Source organism: Rhinatrema bivittatum, chromosome 3, assembly GCF_901001135.1.
Source record: "Rhinatrema bivittatum chromosome 3, aRhiBiv1.1, whole genome shotgun sequence".
NCBI lineage: Eukaryota > Metazoa > Chordata > Amphibia > Gymnophiona > Rhinatrematidae > Rhinatrema > Rhinatrema bivittatum.
Window position 1 is genome coordinate 172766245 of NC_042617.1, and position 20589 is coordinate 172786833.

At 43.3% G+C, this 20589-nt stretch overlaps 1 protein-coding gene across 1 annotated transcript in view; it reads right to left on the reverse strand.

The window, feature by feature from the left end:
• The window catches only part of CNST (consortin, connexin sorting protein), a gene marked incomplete in the record, with an annotated part of 278963 nt that overhangs the window by 78836 nt on the left and 179538 nt on the right, over positions 1-20589 (reverse strand). Inside the window, 1 exon segment of the mRNA XM_029593949.1 lies at positions 3948-4813. Within this exon segment, the coding sequence (XP_029449809.1) occupies positions 3948-4813 (866 nt within the window).

Genomic DNA, 20589 nt, shown 5'->3' on the forward strand with positions numbered 1-20589 from the left:
TAATTGGACATCTAGATTAATGACATTTGAAATATATATAAATGACATTTGAAATGACAGGTACCAGGAAGTGGACGGTTCTCCTATGCTTGGGATTGCCAGTCCTCTCTCCTCTCCTCCCGAAGCAAGCAACGAAAGCGGAAAAAAAAAAAGCGAAAAAGTGAAAAAAATAAAAGTTGCAAGAGAGAGAGGGGAGAGAGGACGGGCAATCCTACGGTACGCTCGGGATTGCCAGTCCTCTCTCCTCCTCCCGAAGCAAGGCGCGAAAAGCAGCCTTGCTCCTGGAGGAGGGGAGAGGACTGGCAGTATAAAGCAACAAAGTGACTTACTTTTTTCACAGCCCTCCTCCGGAGACAGATCGCGGCTCCCCTGCCTCCCGGAGGCGAAGATGGATGCCTGCACGGGCGAAAGCGACCCCTGTGCGTGCGATTGGGACGCTCAATGCGTGACGTCACGACGTTTGGCGTCACGGCATGTGATGTCACGCATTGAGCGGCCCAATCGCACGCACAGGGGCCGCTTTCGCCCGTGCAGGCTTCCATCTTTGCCTCCGGGAGGCAGGGAAGCCGCGATCCGTGTCCGTCTCCGGAGGAGGGCTGTGAAAAAAGTAAGTCACTTCGTTGCTTTACACTGCCAGTCCTCTCCCCTCCTCCCGGAGCAAGGCTGCTTTTCGCGCCTTGCTTCGGGAGGAGGGGAAAGGACTGGCAATCCCGAGCGTAGGATTGCCCGTCCTCTCTCCCCTCTCTCTCTTGCAACTTTTTTTTTTTGCTTTTTCGATTTTTTTCCTGCTTTCGTTGCTTCGGGAGGAGGGGAGAGGACTGGGGCTGCCCCGGAGACCAGCACCCATGGACGTGGCCAGGGCAGGTGAGCGGGGGCTGGGGGAAAGTTTGCCGCCTACCCTTACCCCTACCTCTAACGCAGGGGTAAGGGTAGGCGGTAGGTTAGCAGGTTAAACGCGCGGCAAAACGGCAGGGGCGCGCATTACTGTATGGGAGGGAATACCGTAGCTAATTCGATCGTTTACATGTAATATGTGCTAGGTTTTACTTTCGGGAGAGGTCTTATATTTAGCAATTTGGCAAACCTCTACTAGGTCTTATTTTCGGGGGATGTCTTATTTTCGGGGAAACACGGTATGTATACATTAGAAATAATTCTGGCAAGCATATTTCTTACATTAATCAATTTTCCATATTTTATTTATTTATTTAGCATTTTTCTATACCGACTTTCCAATAACAAAATTATTGATCAATTCGGTTTACATTTTAAACAATAACAACAATGACAAGTAAATGTCTTACAATGAACAGGTCGAATTAACTTGGATTAAGATATAAGGGGGTAATAACATAATTAACATGAGCGGTGCCTAATATAGGCTAGAGGCTGGGTTTTGATGATAGACTGCCATATGGCATTTAACTGCATGTAAAAATTAAAACAAAGCATGTGAGGGTCCACAACATTTTTGGAGGTTGAAAAGGGGTTCACACTCCCCTAAAGGTTGAGAACCACTGCTCTAAATGCTTCCAGCTAGCAATTTCAATTGTCAGAAACATTGCTAAGAAATGGAAGTTACATGGAAAGGTTGAGGTCAGAGTAATTAAAGAAAAATCCTGATAGAATTGCCCAAAAACTGGTCAGAACTGAACAGACCCCCGACAGATCACTGCAAACAACTTACTGAAAAGTTTAGCTGACACTGCAGTACTTGTCCACAAGTCCACAGTACAACTTTCTTTGTACAATATTCTCCATGGGAAAAGTTTCAAAAGGAAACCTTTTGTACAACCTCATCACCAAGATAAAGGCTTTGGAATGACCTTCACAGCTCACAGACTTGATTATTTAAAATCTGTGGGGAGATCTTAAATATGCAGGGCATGCAAAGAGACCTAAGAATATTTCCAAGATCTACAAGAAAGAGTAGGAAAAAATTCCAAAAGCAAGAATAGAAAGTCTTTTAGCTGGATACAAGAAGTGTTTGGAAGCTGCTTTTTCTGCCAAAGGAGGTGTTACAAAAGACAGAGTCAAACATTGCATAATTTTTTCATGTGCCACATTCACTGTTTTTGTATTTTGAAGTTGTAAACAAAACTGCAAATAATAATTATGCATTAAAATTTACACAAAGATGTCATATTTAACTTGTAAAGGTTGTGTCAGCTTCTGTTCACTAAAGGCCTGATTTTAAAAAGATTTCAAATGCTTAAGATTGGGTTTTACATGTGTAAATGCACTTTACCTGAGTCCTGATTGTCTGCTTTTATCCTCATTAGCTAACTTTCTTTTCTATTTTAACAATTGCCTTGCTTTATGAAATGCCCCAAGTCTCTTGTCCTGTATGTTTGTCTTATTAGATTGAGTAAGCTCTATTGAACAGGGACTGTTTTTTTGTGGATTTGTACAGCGCTGCGAATGTTGTTTAGCGCAATAGAAATTTTAAGTAGTAGTAGTAGTAGTAATAGTATAGTAGTAGTAGTAGTGTAAGTGCACTTTACTTGCATAAATGGCTTTTTAAAATTGCTACGGTAGTATGTTACATTTACACATGTAACTCCTTTGAAAATGACCTCCTCAGAAATTCATGGAAACACAATTTGACTAGGGTGCATAACTTTAGCATACAACTATGTGTACAGTCATTTAAAACTATGAGTTTAATAAACCTACTTCTCCAACAAGCTAGTTGGTCTTCATTAGACATTTATTTTATTATTTGGATTTATGACCCGCTTTTTTGAATAAAATTTCACCCAAAGCAGGGTACAATAAATTAGAATGCCAGCATACAGTCATCGGAAAGTAGCATCTTAAGATAGCAGCATAAAATCCAAAGTCATTAGCAGCTCAACCATATTATGGTGTGCACTAAAGGAGTAAACAAATACATCAAGAGCACTGACAAAACTTGAGTAACAACTTCGCAGAATACCATGGTCTACCTCAAAATACATTTACACCAAATAACCCTTCTGCAAGGCAACAGGATTGTAGCAGCATGTTCAAGGCAACTGAAGTGGGGTCATACAGCTTCTCGTCTCTTGTGATAGTCACATTTTTCAGGGCATTAAACAGGAACTGTAATAATATACACAGCAAACAGGGAGGTCACTTTCAAACATCCCTCACAACATATGCCACAAATACGTGCATGAGCCACACCAAGTTTCAAAGTGGATTTATGTTTATAAGTCTGCTTTGAAAATGATCTCACCAAATCTACCTGCACAAGTTTCACCTGCTATTTGGCGGGCACAAACATTTCCTGAAAATTTAAGTGCATACAGTTGTATTTTATCAAGCAGGTGTGTAAATCTTAACGCCACTGCAACTCTTCCCCCAAGAATGCCTCTGCTCAGTCCCAGTAAACTTACATGTGAATATGACATACGTGCTGAAGTTTACCTGCATATCAGATGGGCAATTTTGTAAAAGGCCACTGTTTTACATAGAGAATCACTTTCAAAATTACTCCAGCGTGCAGGTCACAACTATATTAAGCTAGATACAAATTCAAGCAGCCTTGCTAATTCCTATAGGGTTAAATAAAATCTCAATTCAGTTATTTGAACAGAGCTGGAACAGTTTTGTAAAGAGGAGTGGAATCAAAAAGCTGCCTTTTATGATGTTTTATGTTATGTATTATTGTCATGCTTTGTAGTCCGCTGTGGGTTGGACTTTGCCCAAGGAAAGTGGTATAGAAATATAAGATAACATTAACAATGTGCAGTACTAAAATCTAAGCGCCATGCTTTCAAAAGGAAAACAAAAAGGGTTACGCCTAACATCTGCCTCTGGCACAAATATTTCAAGAAATGTAAATATGCAAGTCAAACCATATCATTTAATGCAAACAGATGTGCAGGACTTGCTCATGAAACTCCCCCTCCCCCCACAAAAAAAAACCCCCAAAACAAAACAGACTTTCTGGTAGTTCTTACCTCTTCCACTTCTATCCTCTTTGCCAGTTCATCAAGCGACACTGGGCTGTCTTCTAGTGCAGATTCTCCTGGACTGTAAGAGGCTTCTTCATCAGTCTGAGTGTCAAAATCACTCTGTTCCAAGTTTGTGAGTAGGTCTCCGGAGTCCTTTAGGCTACCATTTAAGAGGTAGATGAAGAAATCTTCAGTCGCTTCATTTTGCATCTCCTCGTGCGTTTCTTCCCTGCATATGCTGGAAGGCAAAGCACGTGTGTTTTCCGTCGTCTTTACAGTATTTTCATCCGGCGCCGTGGAACAGGTGCTGGCATCGGTGCCGCCCTGCACGGATCCCCCCTCCTTGCCATCTCCAAGCCCGGGTGGCTGCAGCAGTCCTAGTACGATATTTCCTAGCTGGCTTTCCGCCGCCGCGACTGAATCATCGCAGTTCCCCTCAGCTCGTAAAACCCCTTTCGCGTTCAGATCGGGGACTGCGTGCTCGAGGTCCGTTAAAAGGAGCCTGTCCACCATCGGCTCCTCGGGATCGTCCTCCTTCGGCTCCGCAGAGATCGCTCTGGTTACTTCTGCCCCATCTTCCCCGGGCTGGGTTGCTCCGGGCTGCAAGCAATGATCAGCTTTCCTGGCATCCCCGGCGCATAAGCAGTCTGAGCAAGGCCTGCCCACTGCCTCCGTGAACTGGGTGTCACCCTCCCGTATTGACTCTGCACATGGGCGTTGCTCCTCCATGTGGGCCTTCCCTGCAGCGACCCCAGGGCTCGCTGCCTCTGTCAGGTTATCCACTTTGCCGCTGCGAGGCGAGCTCTCGGTCATCTTCACATTCGCTTGCTGTTTTGCTCGTCTTGGGTCAGTGCCGAGGTGAGTATCACCATCTAAACATTAACAGAAAAACAGCTGAAATAGTTTTAAATGCTTCCATGCAAGCAGCAGGGTAGAAAGAAACAAAAAACAAGCTTGAACTCAATAATGCTTTTAAGTGACTTTCCATCTGCTGGTGAGCAGGGCTCTAGTCCAACTAATAATAGGCATTAGATAAACTAAATATTTAATAAGAATTTTTCTCCCTTCATATATTTGCATAGGAAACACTAGCACACAAGACACTACATTAAGAATATTATAAAACGTTGTAAGAAAAGGGGGAATAAAGAGGATCACAATTATAAAATCACATTTCCTTCCCTTCGGTATCCTAATGCCAATGAAGGGAAAAAAGATTTCCTTTTCTATGTTTAAATATTTTACTTAAGTGCTGATACTATTTATAAAATAAAATACTTCTTGAGGGTAATTTTATAAATCTGTGCATGAGGGTAAAGTCTGAGCCTTGAATTTTCAAATCATACACAAAAATGTGCTTTAAAATTGTGTGCAGAAGTACCAGAGTATGCCCACACACACACCTGCAGAAAGTTACACCTCCTCTATTGAGAGTGGAAGTTGTTTGGGTTAACTTACATGTACAGTTTGGTTTTTTTTTTTAATAAAAAAATGTCTGTTAAGTCACCACCCCGGTTCAGCTCCTCCCCCCTGGACTGCCTCTTCTCAGTATGCATAAAAGATCATGCATGGCCAACTTAACTCGCTCTGGGCCCTGATTGATTTTCAAAATACCACTGTTAACCCCACTCCAGTGTGCAAGTCCAGCACGGGTGAGGCCATAAAAGAATTTATAACTCTTTGGGGCAGGGACCCTGGCTAGCTCTTCTATCTCCCTTACATCCCAAGGCGAGGATTCTTCCGATTGAGGGAAGAAAGAAGTCCTGTCAGGTCCCAGTGTGGGGCGACTGACTTCCTCTATTGAATTCCTTGGGTGAGGTGAATTCCTAGACACTGTGTGCTGGGTGAAAACACAGGGACCACTGGGTTAGTGTCCTAAAGTAATACTTTACTGCAAACAGCTCTGAATTAGTGGCACAATAATTATGAATCTCCAGCTGCACAGTTCTTTCTCTTTCTCTCTCTTGATTTTACAATTCTATGGACCTCGATCTGTGCAAGAGTCTCTTAGCAAGGCTGGGAATCCAGCCACCCTCCTGGATTAAGCTGAGGGCAGGAAACCTTTCCCAGATGGCAAAAATCTGTCTCTGCACAGAGAGTGAATTTATCTCTCTCTCCCCAGGTTTTTGTGAAGACTCCGAATGAGTGTCCTCTCACAGTTGTCCTTACTCACAGTTAGATGTTCTGAATTTTGATGGGATTCCTGGTGGAAAGAATCATTGATGGAACTGCATGTTTCACCGGTCCACTCATGAGTTGGAAGGGGGCAGAAAACACTTCCTCCCAGATCTTGGAAATAAACTTTCTTCTGTCCCCAAAAAGTACATAACCGCTTGCAGTGGGTCACCACCTCATATGGGCAGGTCCATCCCTAACCTTGGGTGTCTTCAACACCGGGTTCTCCAGTCCTTGTGTCTTGGAAAGGCCCAGGGAGTTCAGCAGGGCTCCTACCAAGCAAATTATCCAAAATCCCAAATTATTCCCTGGACGCATTCTGTACCTCTGAAGGGAAAGAACAGCATAAATGCCCAGACCTATGCTGGAGGTTCTCAGATGGCTTCCTAGGCTTGAGGTAGGCCCAAAACATAACTCAGAAAAAATCTCCAACTTTCCTCTCAAACTTTCAACTAAGACTGCCATCAAAAGGGGAGATGGTGATTCCAATGTCTTACACAGGGGTTCTCTGCTCCAGTTCTCAAGCACCCCCCCCTCCCGAGACAAGTCTAGTTGTCAGAATAATAACGAAAATGCTTAAGATATATCTGCACACGTGTGATTCAAAAACCAGATAATCTGCAGGCCCAGGATACTCTGAAATCTGGACCCATTCAGAGGACAATGATTAACTAGAGCTGAGACCTACTAGTTTAGGAGGAGGTAATCTGGAAGGCAATCACACTGGCCCCAAGAAAGTCATGGACATAAGCTACACCACATGTTTTTGACAATTGCAGTGAACAAAACCCAAAGCTTGTTTAAGTAACTGTTCATTCTCGGCTGCAAACCGCAGTTTTTAACAGGAAAGAACAGTCATTTCAAACAGAGCAGTAAAGTGTTCTACAGGACCGAATGGTTCAATGAGGTTTTACAAACAAACCTGATTCCATTTAGTCAGAAAAATATTTGCTTGTAATTAAGACAGCATCTTTTAGTTTAGTTCCTATGGCACAAAGGGCACTGGTCCCTCAAGGATTCTTGCCAGACACAGCAGTGAAAAATACACTTTCCAGTAACCTCAAAATAAATGAAACTGTGCACCCTACTTTCTTTACAACAGTATTTTTTTTCAAATATTCTGAATCCAAATGAAACCATTGGTGAATGTGATAGCTTTATTTCTCAACACATAAATTTAGTGTCACATTAGGGATGTGCATTTGTTTGAAATGAATGGGTAAAATGCAATAAATGAGAACATTTTTGTTTCGTTTATAGACCCCCTGAATTGAATGAAGGGTGCTCATGAATTTAAATGAAATTTTTCATTTCATTCGTTCATGTTTCCTATTCAAGTCTATGGCTCATTAAAAAGTGCTGCAGTGAGATTAGTAACTATAACAACAAATCATTGCTTGTGTGATGTAGCAGACAAATCAAGTTGAAGCTGTTTTTTAAACTAGCCTATAGCTAGAATCTAGATCAAGTGGTTCTGACATCCTTCCACTAAAATGTCTGAGCATGTGCAAAAAACTACATCTTCTCTGTTGTATTTCAAAGAGAAACGCTGTCTTTTCAGAAGCTCTTTTAGAGTCAAAGAGAAGCTTTAAAAAAGAAGAAGAATTTTGGCATTGGCAAAGGGCTTTTTCCTATCTTCACTGCTGCAATCACAGTGCTCTCAATATGACAGAGAGACAGAAGCACTGCTTTATGACTGTTCACTGGAGCAGGGTAGTGGACAGGAGACAGAAAAGTAATGAACACTAATTTTTTTCTGTCTGATTCTGCACAGTGTACTGTACTGGTTTTCTGCTGACTGCAGTGAAGAGAAGCAAAGTCTTGTCAGCCTTCTGTTTATGTTCTTTCTGAAATATTTTTTGTATGTGCAAAAAGGAGTCAGTCAGTAGTGCACACACACATGCACAGTGTAAGGACAACCCTAGAAAGAAAGAGATTGTGTTTGTGCCACTAGCAAGATGCTAACTCTCTTTGGCAAGTTGGTAGTGCTTGCTAAGCACTGAAGTGAACCAAGCCTGTTAACTTGATTGTGTGCATCAGAAAGATACTCAGTCAATACTGGAGTGGTACTCGTGAGAAGAACAGTATCAATAAAGTATATTGTGACATCAAAACTCCTAGTAGTCATTTTCAATTCTATGTCACTGATAGAAAAGGGGAGAGGAGGGAATGGTAGCTTTTTTAGCTGCAGAAAGTTAGGAGCGGAAGCTAGCTCAAGCCATAAGAAATTAAAATTGGAAGAGCATGTGCCATTCCTGCCTGTTCCTCTTCCTCTTGCTTTGGAGCAGAGGCAAAAGGCAGGACAGCAAACTAAGGCTAGCATTAGCAGGGTAGGGGCAAGGACAGGGGCAGCAGAAATGCCAAACCCCAAACCAGTAGCACATTCCTCCATGATTACTGCTTCTGAGGTAATGGAAACTATATATTTCTAAAAACTGATTCTGAGGAAGTACCATGTCTCAGAATCCCTGAATAGGAATATATCAAAGAGCTAGTAGCCAAAAAGAATTTCGGAACTCTAGTCAGTAGCTTAGCCTCCAGTGAGAAGGTGGGGGAAGTAGATGATACAGATAGTGTTGACAGCAACCCCCAGGAAGAGCAGACAGTACATGTAGAGAACATGAGAGATGCCTCTACCTTTTTTCCTCACAATCTACCCTCAACCTCAATTCCAGTGCCAGTAGCAGCCCCAAGGATGCAGAAAGAAGATCGTGAAGGAATTTAAAGTGAGGGAGGACCCACATTTTGTTTAGTATTTTCACAGTAGTAAGGACCTCAGTCAAGGAACAAATGCTGGTATTTAAAATTACCTACAAAAACACCACCTGCTAGCATTGACATCAGGGAAAGGCAGCCATACTAGCCCAGGGATCCCCTCTGCCACTCAAAGCAGAAGCAGTAGCAAAAAGGTTAAAAGGGGAAGACTTTTCCCTAAGCTAATCACATGGCCCCTTCCAGCAGTCAGGTGGCAGGTGAGCAACCCCCTGCCAAGCATCTGCAGGAGCAAACCACCATGGAGAAAATAGGATGTGATCTGTATTACTGTCCTGGGGAAGAAGCAAGCAGCAGCTTCCAAAGTAGTGCCAAAATGCATTGGGGAAATGCCCATTCCCTGCAGATAGTGGAGAACCTTGGCTTTAAGCATCTGCTGCATCTCTTAGCCCCCAATTAAAAAGTTCCCTCCAGTAGGCAGGTTATCCCCATCCTGTACAATTAGTGCTGTAGTTGCATGCAGGCACAGCTGGCTAAAGCAGAGGGGATTAGCATTCATTTCACCAGCAACATCTGGATCAGCCAGAATGCTACATACAGCTACATCTCCTTAACGGTACAATGATGGAGCTGGTTGAGGCAGGGAAGGTGGGACCAAGCATCAAGGTATAGGTGAGCTGAGCAGCAAATCGAGGTGATGGATATACCACCCATATCTCATGCAATATTCTAAGAATGATGCTGGAGAGCTGGCAGCTTGACCGGAAAGACAGAAGTGTTAAGGCAGGTTTTGTTTTTAGACAGACAGTGGAGCAAATATGATAAAGGAAGTGGAAAATGGGAGCTAACATCCATTGCTTTGCATAATTTGTTGCACCTGGCAGTGAAGGATGCCCTGGGACTGGAGCCTAAAAACACCGGATAACAGTCCTGAAGTACCTGAATGTACAAGCAAATAGCGGGGCATTTTCATCATTGCATGAAGGGTTGGCAGCTTTTCCATGAGAAGCAGGAAGAATATGGGATGCCTCATAAGCTGCTCTTTCAAGATGTTGGCATCCACTTGGAATTCCACCTATATAATGCTACAGAGACTAGTAGAGCAGCAGACACCCCTTCATGACTGGTCTCTGAAACAGAGATAGGTATGGATTGCCCCAAGTGCATCATGTTTGGGTAGTGATGAGGCAGCTGATACAAGTCCTGAAACCCTTCAAGCATGCTAGGGAGGATCTGTGTTCCAGAAGTGCTACCTTTGGTGGAGTCATCCCCATAGTAAATATTCTGGAGGAAAAGTTCGAGGATTTCCATGAGCAAGAAGAAATGAAAGCAGAGGTATTGCAGTTTGTGAACTCCGTGCAGAAGTAGGTGCAAGAAAGACTGAAAACTCTGATAGAAAACAATACTTACATGCCTGCCTCAGTTTTTAATCCATGGGTGAAAGGGAATCTTACCCTCTGGTCCTAGCAGCTCACGTACATGAAAGATACTGGCACACAGGTTGCATGAACAGGAGAACCAGAGACAGAGGTGCAGTGGGGATGCAGCGCAGGAAAGGGTGCCAATCCGAAAGTAGTGTGAGCATGAACAGCATCCTGTCAGCTACCACTTCCTCCCCTACCTCAATACCTCACAGCCATGTTGCCCCCACAGAAGTGTCACTCCTGATGCAGGCCATAGCTAAAGCAGCTGGCAACAGAGACTCTCACACTACCCCAGCGAAGGAGACCTCCAGCAGAAATCTGACAAGCTGACAGAGCCCATAGAGAATATGATCATGGATCCACTGGTATATTGGGCACACAAGTCTGAGGTCTGGCCAGGCCTGGCCAAGGTGACTTAGCATTATATTTCTACCCACTAACCAGCAGAAATGTATTTTCAACAACAGGTGACATCATGAGCCCTCATCGTTCAAGTTGGGCATCGGAATTGATGGAAATGTTGGTCTTTTTGAAAATCAATCTGCCTTTGCTGGGTTTCCCACAATTTCCATGTGAATGGCAGGATGGCTGAAAATACCTTAGGGGACTTGCTGCTCCTGATGCTACATCTTGAGGATATTGCTTTCACACTGTCTTACTGCCCTGTTCCTGATGCTACACCCTGGGGGTCTGAAGCAACTGTCTAGCTGCCTGCTCCTGATGCTGTATCTTGGGGGTCCTGCAGCAACTGTTAATAATTACCATGACTTTGACGCTACATTTGGGGATCTTGCTACCACTTTGCCTACTTGCCATGCCTCTGACACTATACCTTGGAGGTTTTGATACCTCTGTCTTTTCCACTTGGATTCCAGCTTAGTTCTCCCTCCTTACTTCCTTCTTGGTTATACTGGGATGTTTTGCCCCAAAATAAAATATAAAAAAGTAAATTAGAAGTTTCTCCTCCAAGTCTACCTCTTTTCTAGTTCTTTACCTTACTGTTTTGTTGTATCCCTCTAGGATCCCTGCTTCTTTCTTGCTTATGATAGGGTGCTTTTTCCCCAGAGTAAAATGTAAAAAACAAATATATATATATATATATATATATATACAAACTTCTTCTCCTACCCTACACTCTTCTTGTTCTCACCTTGCTGTCTAAGTCTGCCACTGTTACTGTCTCACCTGCTCCTGACTCTCATGGTGTCTTGAAGAACACCTGCCACTACAGGTACCATTTTGCCACTCTACGGTTCATTTGGGGATATTCATGCAACTGTTGGTGCTGCCTTCACTGCCTTGGGTTGTTCATATCACTATTGTTGGTTCCTTTTACCCCTTTCATGCTGTCTTGGGGGTTTTGATGCCTCTATGCTGTTTACAATTCCCCACACTCTATGCCTTGAGAGTTTTGATGTTTCTGTGCTGTTTGTGATTCTCCACATTTTATGCCTACAGGGTTTTGATGCCTCTGAGCTGTTTGCATTACCCTGCACTCTATACCTTAGATGTTTTAATAAATATGTGCTGTTTGTATACACTGCATTCTATAGCGTGGAGATTTTAATGCCTCTGTGATATTTGTGAAGCCCTATACTGTACACCTTGGAGGTTTTGATGTTACTCTGTCTTTCTATTTCACTCTGTATGCTTCTATTTTGTTTTCTAATCGCACATACTATTAAAATCAGAGACAAACTACAGTGAATACCAGCCTAAGCCTTGCTGTTTCTTCTCTGCCTCAGATTTTGTGTGTGCACAAGGAATCAGCATATATACAGAGCATGTGAAAGACATTTTTGCACATACTGTTAGTACATTACATTGGCATAGCCAAACAGTAGACAGTGTGCACCACTAGCATGCACTCTAACTGTGCTTGCTAAGCAGTGACTCTCTTCTTGCTGTGCTGCAATGTAAATACTGATTGTGATTTTAATATCTAGCACCACTGCTGCAGCTACTTCTGCTCTAAGCCACTCTTGATACCTTTGTGTGGTTTCACCTCTGCTTGCTGTCTTCGATGTTCCTTCCTTATGGTACTTGCTGACTTTTGATCTTGATCTGGCAAGTCAATGCTTTGCACACTTCATACACCACTCATGGACCCTTGGGCCCTTCATGACACTCCTGGAGCTGCTTTGCTCCTTTTAGTGTCATTTTTCTTCCTGCCTTAGCCCTCACTGTATATCTTGTGGACCTTCCTACCATTCTTCTTGCTGAATTACTCTGCACCTACTGTTTGTGATTTTATTTATTTCACTTATTTAATGTATTTATCTACTGCTGTTCAAATGATCACAGTGGCTTACAGCTAAAACATTCATAATTGTTGACAAAGACTCAAATGTACAATTTAAAACAGCTAATTATATAACTTAAAAATACCACCTTAATTAAAAATCATTAAATGCATAAACTAAAAATGTAAATAAAAATGCTTAAAATAAAAATTTAAATAAAATGAAATACAATAAAGTTTACTAAAATGAACTGTCAATTATCTTGAAACCCATGTGCTTATTTAGGCTATTTATTCAAATGTGAGTCTAAAAAGCCATGCCTTTAGCATCTTTTTGAATATCTTCGTATCTGATATTAGACATATGTGTTCAGACATTGCATTCCAAGGATAGGGCCTGTGACTGATATCGTTCAGTTCCTGACTTCACCTAAATGGGCCCTGCTGCTGTTGCTGCTCCAAGCCACTCTTGCTACCTTTGGGCAGTTCCTCGCCTGCTCTGCTGTTTTTGAGTTTATTTCCAAATTCCTTTCGTTTATGGTACTTTCAGACTATTGGTATTGCCATGGCAATCCAATGCTTTACACAAACCTTACCCGGTTTATCTTTAATGGTTTCATGCTCACTTGCACTTTTTCTTCAAACTCCCTTCCCTTATGATTCCTTACTGGCTATTGGCCTTGTCCGATATTTAGCCCTCAAACTGAAGAGTAGTAAATCACCTGGACCAGATGGTATACACCCCACAGTTCTGAAGGAACATAAAAATGAAATTTCAGACCTATTAGTAAAAATTTGTAACCTATCATTAAAATCATCCATTGTACCTGAAGACTGGAGGATAGCTAATGTAACCCCAATATTTAAAAAGGGCTCCAGGGGCGATCCAGGAAACTACAGACCGGTTAGCCTGACTTCAGTGCCAGGAAAAATAGTGGAAAGTGTTCTAAACATCAAAATCACAGAACATATAGAAAGACATGGTTTAATGGAACAAAGTCAGCATGGCTTTACCCAAGGCAAGTCTTGCCTCACAAATCTGCTTCACGTTTTTGAAGGAGTTAATAAACATGTGGATAAAGGTGAACCGGTAGATGTAGTATACTTGGATTTTCAGAAGGCATTTGACAAAGAGGCTTTCCTAGAGGCTTCTAGGAAAAGTAAAAAGTCATTGAATAGGTGGCGATGTCCTTTCCTGGATTGCAAACTGGCTAAAAGACAGGAAACAGAGAGTAGGATTAAATGGACAATTTTCTCAGTGGAAGGGAGTGGGCAGTGGAGTTCCTCAGGGATCTGTATTGGGACCCTTACTTTTCAATATATTTATCAATGATCTGGAAAGAAATACGACGAGTGAGATAATCAAATCTGCAGATGATACAAAATTGTTCAGAGTAGTTAAATCAGAAGCAGATTGTGATAAATTGCAGGAAGACCTTGTGAGACTGGAAAATTGGGCATCAAAATGGCAGATGAAATTTAATGTGGATAAGTGCAAAGTGATGCATATAGGGAAAAATAATCCATGCTATAGTTACACAATGTTAGGTTCCATATTGGGTGCTACAACCCAAGAAAGAGATCTAGGCGTCATAGTGGATAACACTATGAAATCGTCGGTTCAGTGTGCTGCGGCAGTCAAAAAAGCAAACAGAATGTTGGGAATTATTAGAACGGGAATGGTGAATAAAACGGACAATGTCATAATGCCTCTGTATCGCTCCATGGTGAGACCGCACCTTGAATACTGTGTACAATTCTGGTCGCCGCATCTCAAAAAAGATATAATTGCGATGGAGAAGGTACAGAGAAGGGCTACCAAAATGATAAGGGCAATGGAACAGCTCCACTATGAGGAAAGACTAAAGAGGTTAGGACTTTTCAGCTTGGAGAGGAGACGGCTGAGGGGGGATATGATAGAGGTGTTTAAAATCATGAGAGGTCTAGAATGGGTAGATGTGAATCGGTTATTTACTCTTTCGGATAACAGAAACACTAGGGGGCACTCCATGAAGTTAGCATGTAGCACATTTAAAACTAATCGGAGAAAGTTTTTTTTACTCAACGCACAATTAAACTCTGGAATTTGTTGCCAGAGGATGTGGTTAGTGCAGTTAGTATAGCTGTGTTTAAAAAAGGATTGGATAAGTTCTTGGAGGAGAAGTCCATTACTTGCTATTAATTAAGTTGACTTAGAAAATAGTCACTGCTATTTCTAGCAACGGTAACATGGAATAGACTTAGTTTTTGGGTACTTGCCAGGTTCTTATGGCCTGGATTGGCCACTGTTGGAAACAGGATGCTGGGCTTGATGGACCCTTGGTCTGACTCAGTATGGCATATTCTTATGTTCTTCTTATGTTCTCCGGAGTACCCACTCTTTTGCAGATTTTTGTGATATCCACAAAAAGATAAAATTTTTCCTTCTAACTCTGCTGCAATAACGCTCACAAAGATATTGAAAAGAACAGGCCCTAGAACAAGACCCTGAGGCACTCCACTAATCACTCCTCTCTCCTCAGAACGACTTTAATTTACCACTACCCTATCAGTCAACCAATTTCTAATCCAGTCCACCACTTTGGGACTCATTTCCTGGTTGCTCATGTTATTCATGACAGTATGTGGGACATTATTAAAAGCTTTCCTAAAATCCAAGTAAATCACATCTAGCACATACTCTTGATCTCATTCTCAAGTCATCCAGTTGAAAAAAATCCATCAGATTCATGTGACATGATCTTTCTCTGTAAAACCATGCTGCCTTGGTTCCTCCAAACCTTGGATTGTAGATAGTTCACTATCGTTTCCTTCAGCATTAATTTTCCCACCATGTGTAGTAGCCTGCAATTTTCAACCTCCTTGCAGTTATCACTTCTGTAAAGAGGGACCATAGTTCCTCTTCTCCAATTTTGGAGCCCACTTCCTATTTCCAAGGATCTATTGAACAGATCCTTCAACGGAACCACCAGAACCTCTCTGAACTCACTTACAGGCTGATACGGTGGAGCGCACTGTTAGCCCGCGTTTGGCCATGCGTTTTCGACACGCTATTACCCCTTACTGTATAAGGGGTTAAAAATAGCGCGTCGAAAACACACCAACCCCCCCCCTCCCCGAAACTAATAGCACCCGCAACATGCAAATGCATATTGATGGCCCTATTAGTTATTCCCGCGCGATACAGAAAGTAAAATGTGCAGCCAAGCCGCACATTTTAATTTCTGCCTGCACCGGGAAGTAGAAAAGTAGAAAAAACTGCTTTTCTGTACACCCTCCAACTTAATATCATAGCGATATTAAGTCGGAGACCCCAAAAATAAAAAAAAATTTTAAATTAAAAAAAAAAATTTCAAATGTGCCCGTGGCCCGCGGGTCGGAAGACGGATGCTCAATTATGCCGGCGTCTGTTTTCCAAACACGTGGCTGTCAGCGGGCTCGAGAACCGACGCCAGAAAAATTGAGCGTCAGCTGTCAAACCCGCTGACAGCCGCCGCTCCTGTCAAAAAGGAGGCGCTAGGGATGCGCTAGTGTCCCTAGCACCTCTTTTTACTGCGGGCCCTCATTTAAATACTTGATTGCATGCCCAGGAGAGTGGCCTGGGCGCGTGTTGGGAGAGCGGGCGCTCGCCTCGGAGCGCCGGCTCTCCCGCAGGTTTTACTGTATCAGTCCGTTAGTACTCTTGGATCTGGCCCCATGGATTTGTCCACTTTCACTTTTGCTAGTTCTAAATGCACTGTTCCATAAATGCCATATCTATCCCACTCTCTTATGTACCCTTATGAACCAGTAGTGATCCTTCTCCAAGGTCCTCTTTACTGAATACTTAATGGAAGTATTTGTTTAGCATTTCTGCTTTTTCTTCATCTCTCTCATACATTTCTTTCAATCCTACAAAATCACCACTGCTCTTCTTCCTTTCTCTGACATACCTGAAAAAAGTTGTTACCTTACTTTACCTCATTAGAAATCATTTCTTCTACTCATGCTTTTGCCTGTCATGGCATAGTCAGCTGAAAATGTGACCATATGGCTAGGAGTGGCTTGTAATCTGGCAAGGTGAGTCTGATGGATTCCAACTGGCACAGTGGCTTAGCATCTTCTGCCTGCAGTGACCACCTTCCCTTTAAATTGAGCCCTTGGGATGCTGGTGCCCCCCATGCTTAGATGGTAGGCCCAAAATCATGATTAAACAGGAACACAGTTGGAAGCCCTTGCGAACAGTAGAAACTGAAAACTAGATGAGATGAATTAGGAGATCCAAAGCAGCAAAGAATATCCTGGAGTCAACGAAGCATATGGAACTCAGGAAAGACAACTCCAAATAGAGGTTGGAGAATGAGAACCAAATGCTGCAATCTCCTGACTGGAAGCCTGGAATATGTATGTGTCCACAAGAAACAAGATGGCCACCAGCAGCAAATACAGGCAAAGGGGCTGGGAGGATTGACCAGCTAGTCCCCAAAGCCCACAGAGGTCCCTAACGGAAGGAGATGAGAACTGTCTATCGGGACCTCACATTGCCATCCTGGTTTCTTTTCTTGCCTCAGCTGTATCAGAAATTCTTTCCCGTGTTCCTCTTTTTAAGATCCTTTGCTTGCTGATCTTTTCACTTTTATATTTTGTGATGATTTGCCCCAGCTCCCCTAAATGGTGCAGGGTATAAGGAAAGGTGGAGAAGTTTATCAAGATAAAAGGGTGAGTTAGGCAGAGGGTTAACAGAAAGGTGGGAAACCTTAAGAGGGAGGAACCAGATCAGTGGGTTCCACCCTCTAGAGTCTTAGAGCCAGAGTGGAATAGGGTGTCAGGGGCAGTTCTATGCAGGATAGGGAAAGTAGAGTACCTGAGGAGCCTGCTCAGATAAGAGGGACTGAGGAGGAGGAAGAGATGGAGTTTCCACCCACAGGCACAGGAATGGAGGAGTCCAAATCACTGGAACCAATACTTCTATGTACCAGAGAAGAGAAAGAACTTATGGAGACAGAGGACCTTGTCTGAGTATGGAGAAGCCCAAATAACTGACGAGTCAGGCAGCACTTAAGGTCAGATTCCTGTAGGATATTGACATGCTTAGAAACATTGTCTTGCTGTGGGTGGCTGTGGCTTATTTCCCTGTGATTTAATGATGACTCAAAAATGAGAAAGAGGTAGAAGCTTCTGAATTAATCCAGAGAAGTAAGAAAATTAAAGAACCCTGAGCCACAAAAGGGTGGTGCAAGAGGGCAGATTCCTATTGGGTCTGTCCACACAAAGCTAGCCAGAGAACTGTGAATTAATCTGTGCTGAGAAAGCTAACTTTTCTTCACAAAGCCAGCCTAAGGACTGTGGATTAATATGAACTATACTGTGAAAGACTGACTTCTCACAGGTTTGACTAGAAAACTGAACACTAACTTGGATTGGGGAATTTAACTCACCTTTACATTGAGGAACCGCACCCACCCCTAGGGAGTGACATATAATATTGGAAGTTAAATTTTGAATGTTTCAACATTTGAGTTTCCTGCAGAGGTGAACTATCTGCTAAAGCATAAGCTGTGTTCTGACTACTACAACCACATATCAGCCCAAGGATAGACTGGAAACATCACAATTTTCAGACACCTCTTAGAACCATACAGATTTCCTTTTTGTATTCTTTGAAAGACATTTTTGAAAACCTGCCGTATTAAGGTTAGGTCAAATGGCAGAATGTAGTATTAGAGGTATTGTTTTCCTATAATAAATTAGATGTACCACTAAGGGGCGTATGCCACCTGCAAAACCAGGGAACACAGCCAGTCTCCTTTGTTTAGAAGAGGAATTAGGGAGCCTGCGGTATATGTTTAGACCTTTAGGTCTAAAATGGAATGGTATCCACTAATATATTTAGCAACTAGAAAATAAATGGAGTAAACTCCCCACCCTCTTTCCTCTGTGAGACACCTTTGAATGCTCTGGCCTGCAAAAGGAAGGAGATTACTGACCAGAATAGGCTCTGGTGTTGAGTAAGCCTTAATGCTCTTTAGGGTGGGTGTTTTGGAGAGATTTTCAATAAATATAATCTGTAACTATCCCTTACTATCCAGAAGACCCAGCTATTCAAGGGTATAATGGGCCAATGCTTTATGAAAAACCTTAGGCCCCCTCCCCCAAGCAAGCTCCTTTGGAGCAGAGACCAGAACAATGGCTACCTGCTCTGGATTTGACTTATGTATCCATATGGAGTTTAAAGCTCATTTACTCATGATGGTAAGATCTTGAGCCCTGCTGTCTAGGGCGAGCGAGGCCTAGGAAGCATTTTTCCTGAAGAAATAACTACGTCAAAGGCAAACTACTGTGGAACTTCTGAGATTTGGAAGGTAATTTGAAAGTGGCAATGGAAAGGGACTGAAGCATACAACGATGGTTTTTCATAAGTTCTTTGACCTTATTCCAAATGTGATTACCAACACTGCAAGACATCAGTAAACCTTTCTGCAAGTCATCCCTGAAGCCTACAACCATGGGAGTCTGCAGACATCAAATGCCTTCATAAAGATTCTTCATGATGTTTCATAATCATCATAAGACATTCAGATCAGATGCTTTTGGCTCACTTCACCAATCTTGAATAAGTGACAGAATTCTGCCTGTTTCTATTAAGGGAGAAACTGGAAGAAATCCTGGGAACCTGTCAGGAAAGTGTGATATTATTGTATCATGTAGATCTGGTAGGATGATAATACTTTCTCTTCAAAAGGTACAAAGTAGAGATGTGAATCGTGTCCTCGATCGTCTTAACGATCGATTTCGGCTGGGAGGGGGAGGGAATCGTATTGTTGCCGTTTGGGTGTTTGAAGTATCGTGAAAATCGTGAAAATCGTGAGCCGGCACACTAAAACCCCCTAAAACCCACCCCCGACCCTTTAAATTAAATCCCCCACCCTCCCGAACCCCCCCCCCAAATGCCTTAAATTACCTGGGGGTCCAGCGGCGGTCCGGAACGGCAGCGGTCCGGAACGGCCTCCTGCAATTGAATTGTGTTGTCTTCAGCCGGCGCCATTTTTCAAAATGGCGGCGCAAAATGGCGGCGGCCATAGACCAACACGATTCGATTGCAGGAGGTCGTTCCGGACCCCCGCTGGACTTTTGGCAAGTCTTGTGGGGGTCAGGAGGTCCCCCCAAGCTGGCCAAAAGTCCCTGGGGGTCCAGCGGGGGTCCGGAAAACGATCTCCTGCCGCGAATCGTTTTCCGTACGGAAAATGGCGCCGGCAGGAGATCGACTGCAGGAGGTCGTTCAGCGGGGGTTCCGGACCGCCGCTGAACGACCTCCTGCAGTCGATCTCCTGCCGGCGCCATTTTCCGTACGGAAAACGATTCGCGGCAGGAGATCGTTTTCCGGACCCCCGCTGGACCCCCAGGGACTTTTGGCCAGCTTGGGGGGCCTCCTGACCCCCACAAGACTTGCCAAAAGTCCAGCGGGGGTCCGGAACGACCTCCTGCAGTCGAATCGTGTTGGTCTATGGCCGCCGCCATTTTGCGCCGCCATTTTGAAAAATGGCGCCGGCTGAAGACAACACAATTCAATTGCAGGAGGCCGTTCCGGACCGCTGCCGTTCCGGACCGCCGCTGGACCCCCAGGTAATTTAAGGCATTTGGGGGGGGTTCGGGAGGGTGGGGGATTTAATTTAAAGGGTCGGGGGTGGGTTTTAGGGGGTTTTAGTGTGCCGGTTTTCCTGCCCTCCCCCTTCCCCCGATTTACGATTTTTTGACGATAAATCGGGGGAATTGGTATTGTATCGTGGCCCTAAAGATTTTTGATGATTTAAAATATATCGGACGATATTTTAAATCGTCAAAAAACAATTCACATCCCTAGTACAAAGTTTGAGAATCATGTCACAGGAGCACTGAGACGTAAGTTCTTGCCTTCCTGGCCCTTTTTAAGGTGATTTTGACTAACACACTGATATGTTAACTGGAGCCTGTCAAATACCTCAGCTTCCTGGACATGATACTTTGTGTCCACCTCTTAACAACAGGATGTAATGTGTTATGGGGGTTTGGGAGCTTCCACATTCTCTTCTGTACATCTTGAAACAGAGTGGATGGGTGCTGCACCAACTACTTAGGG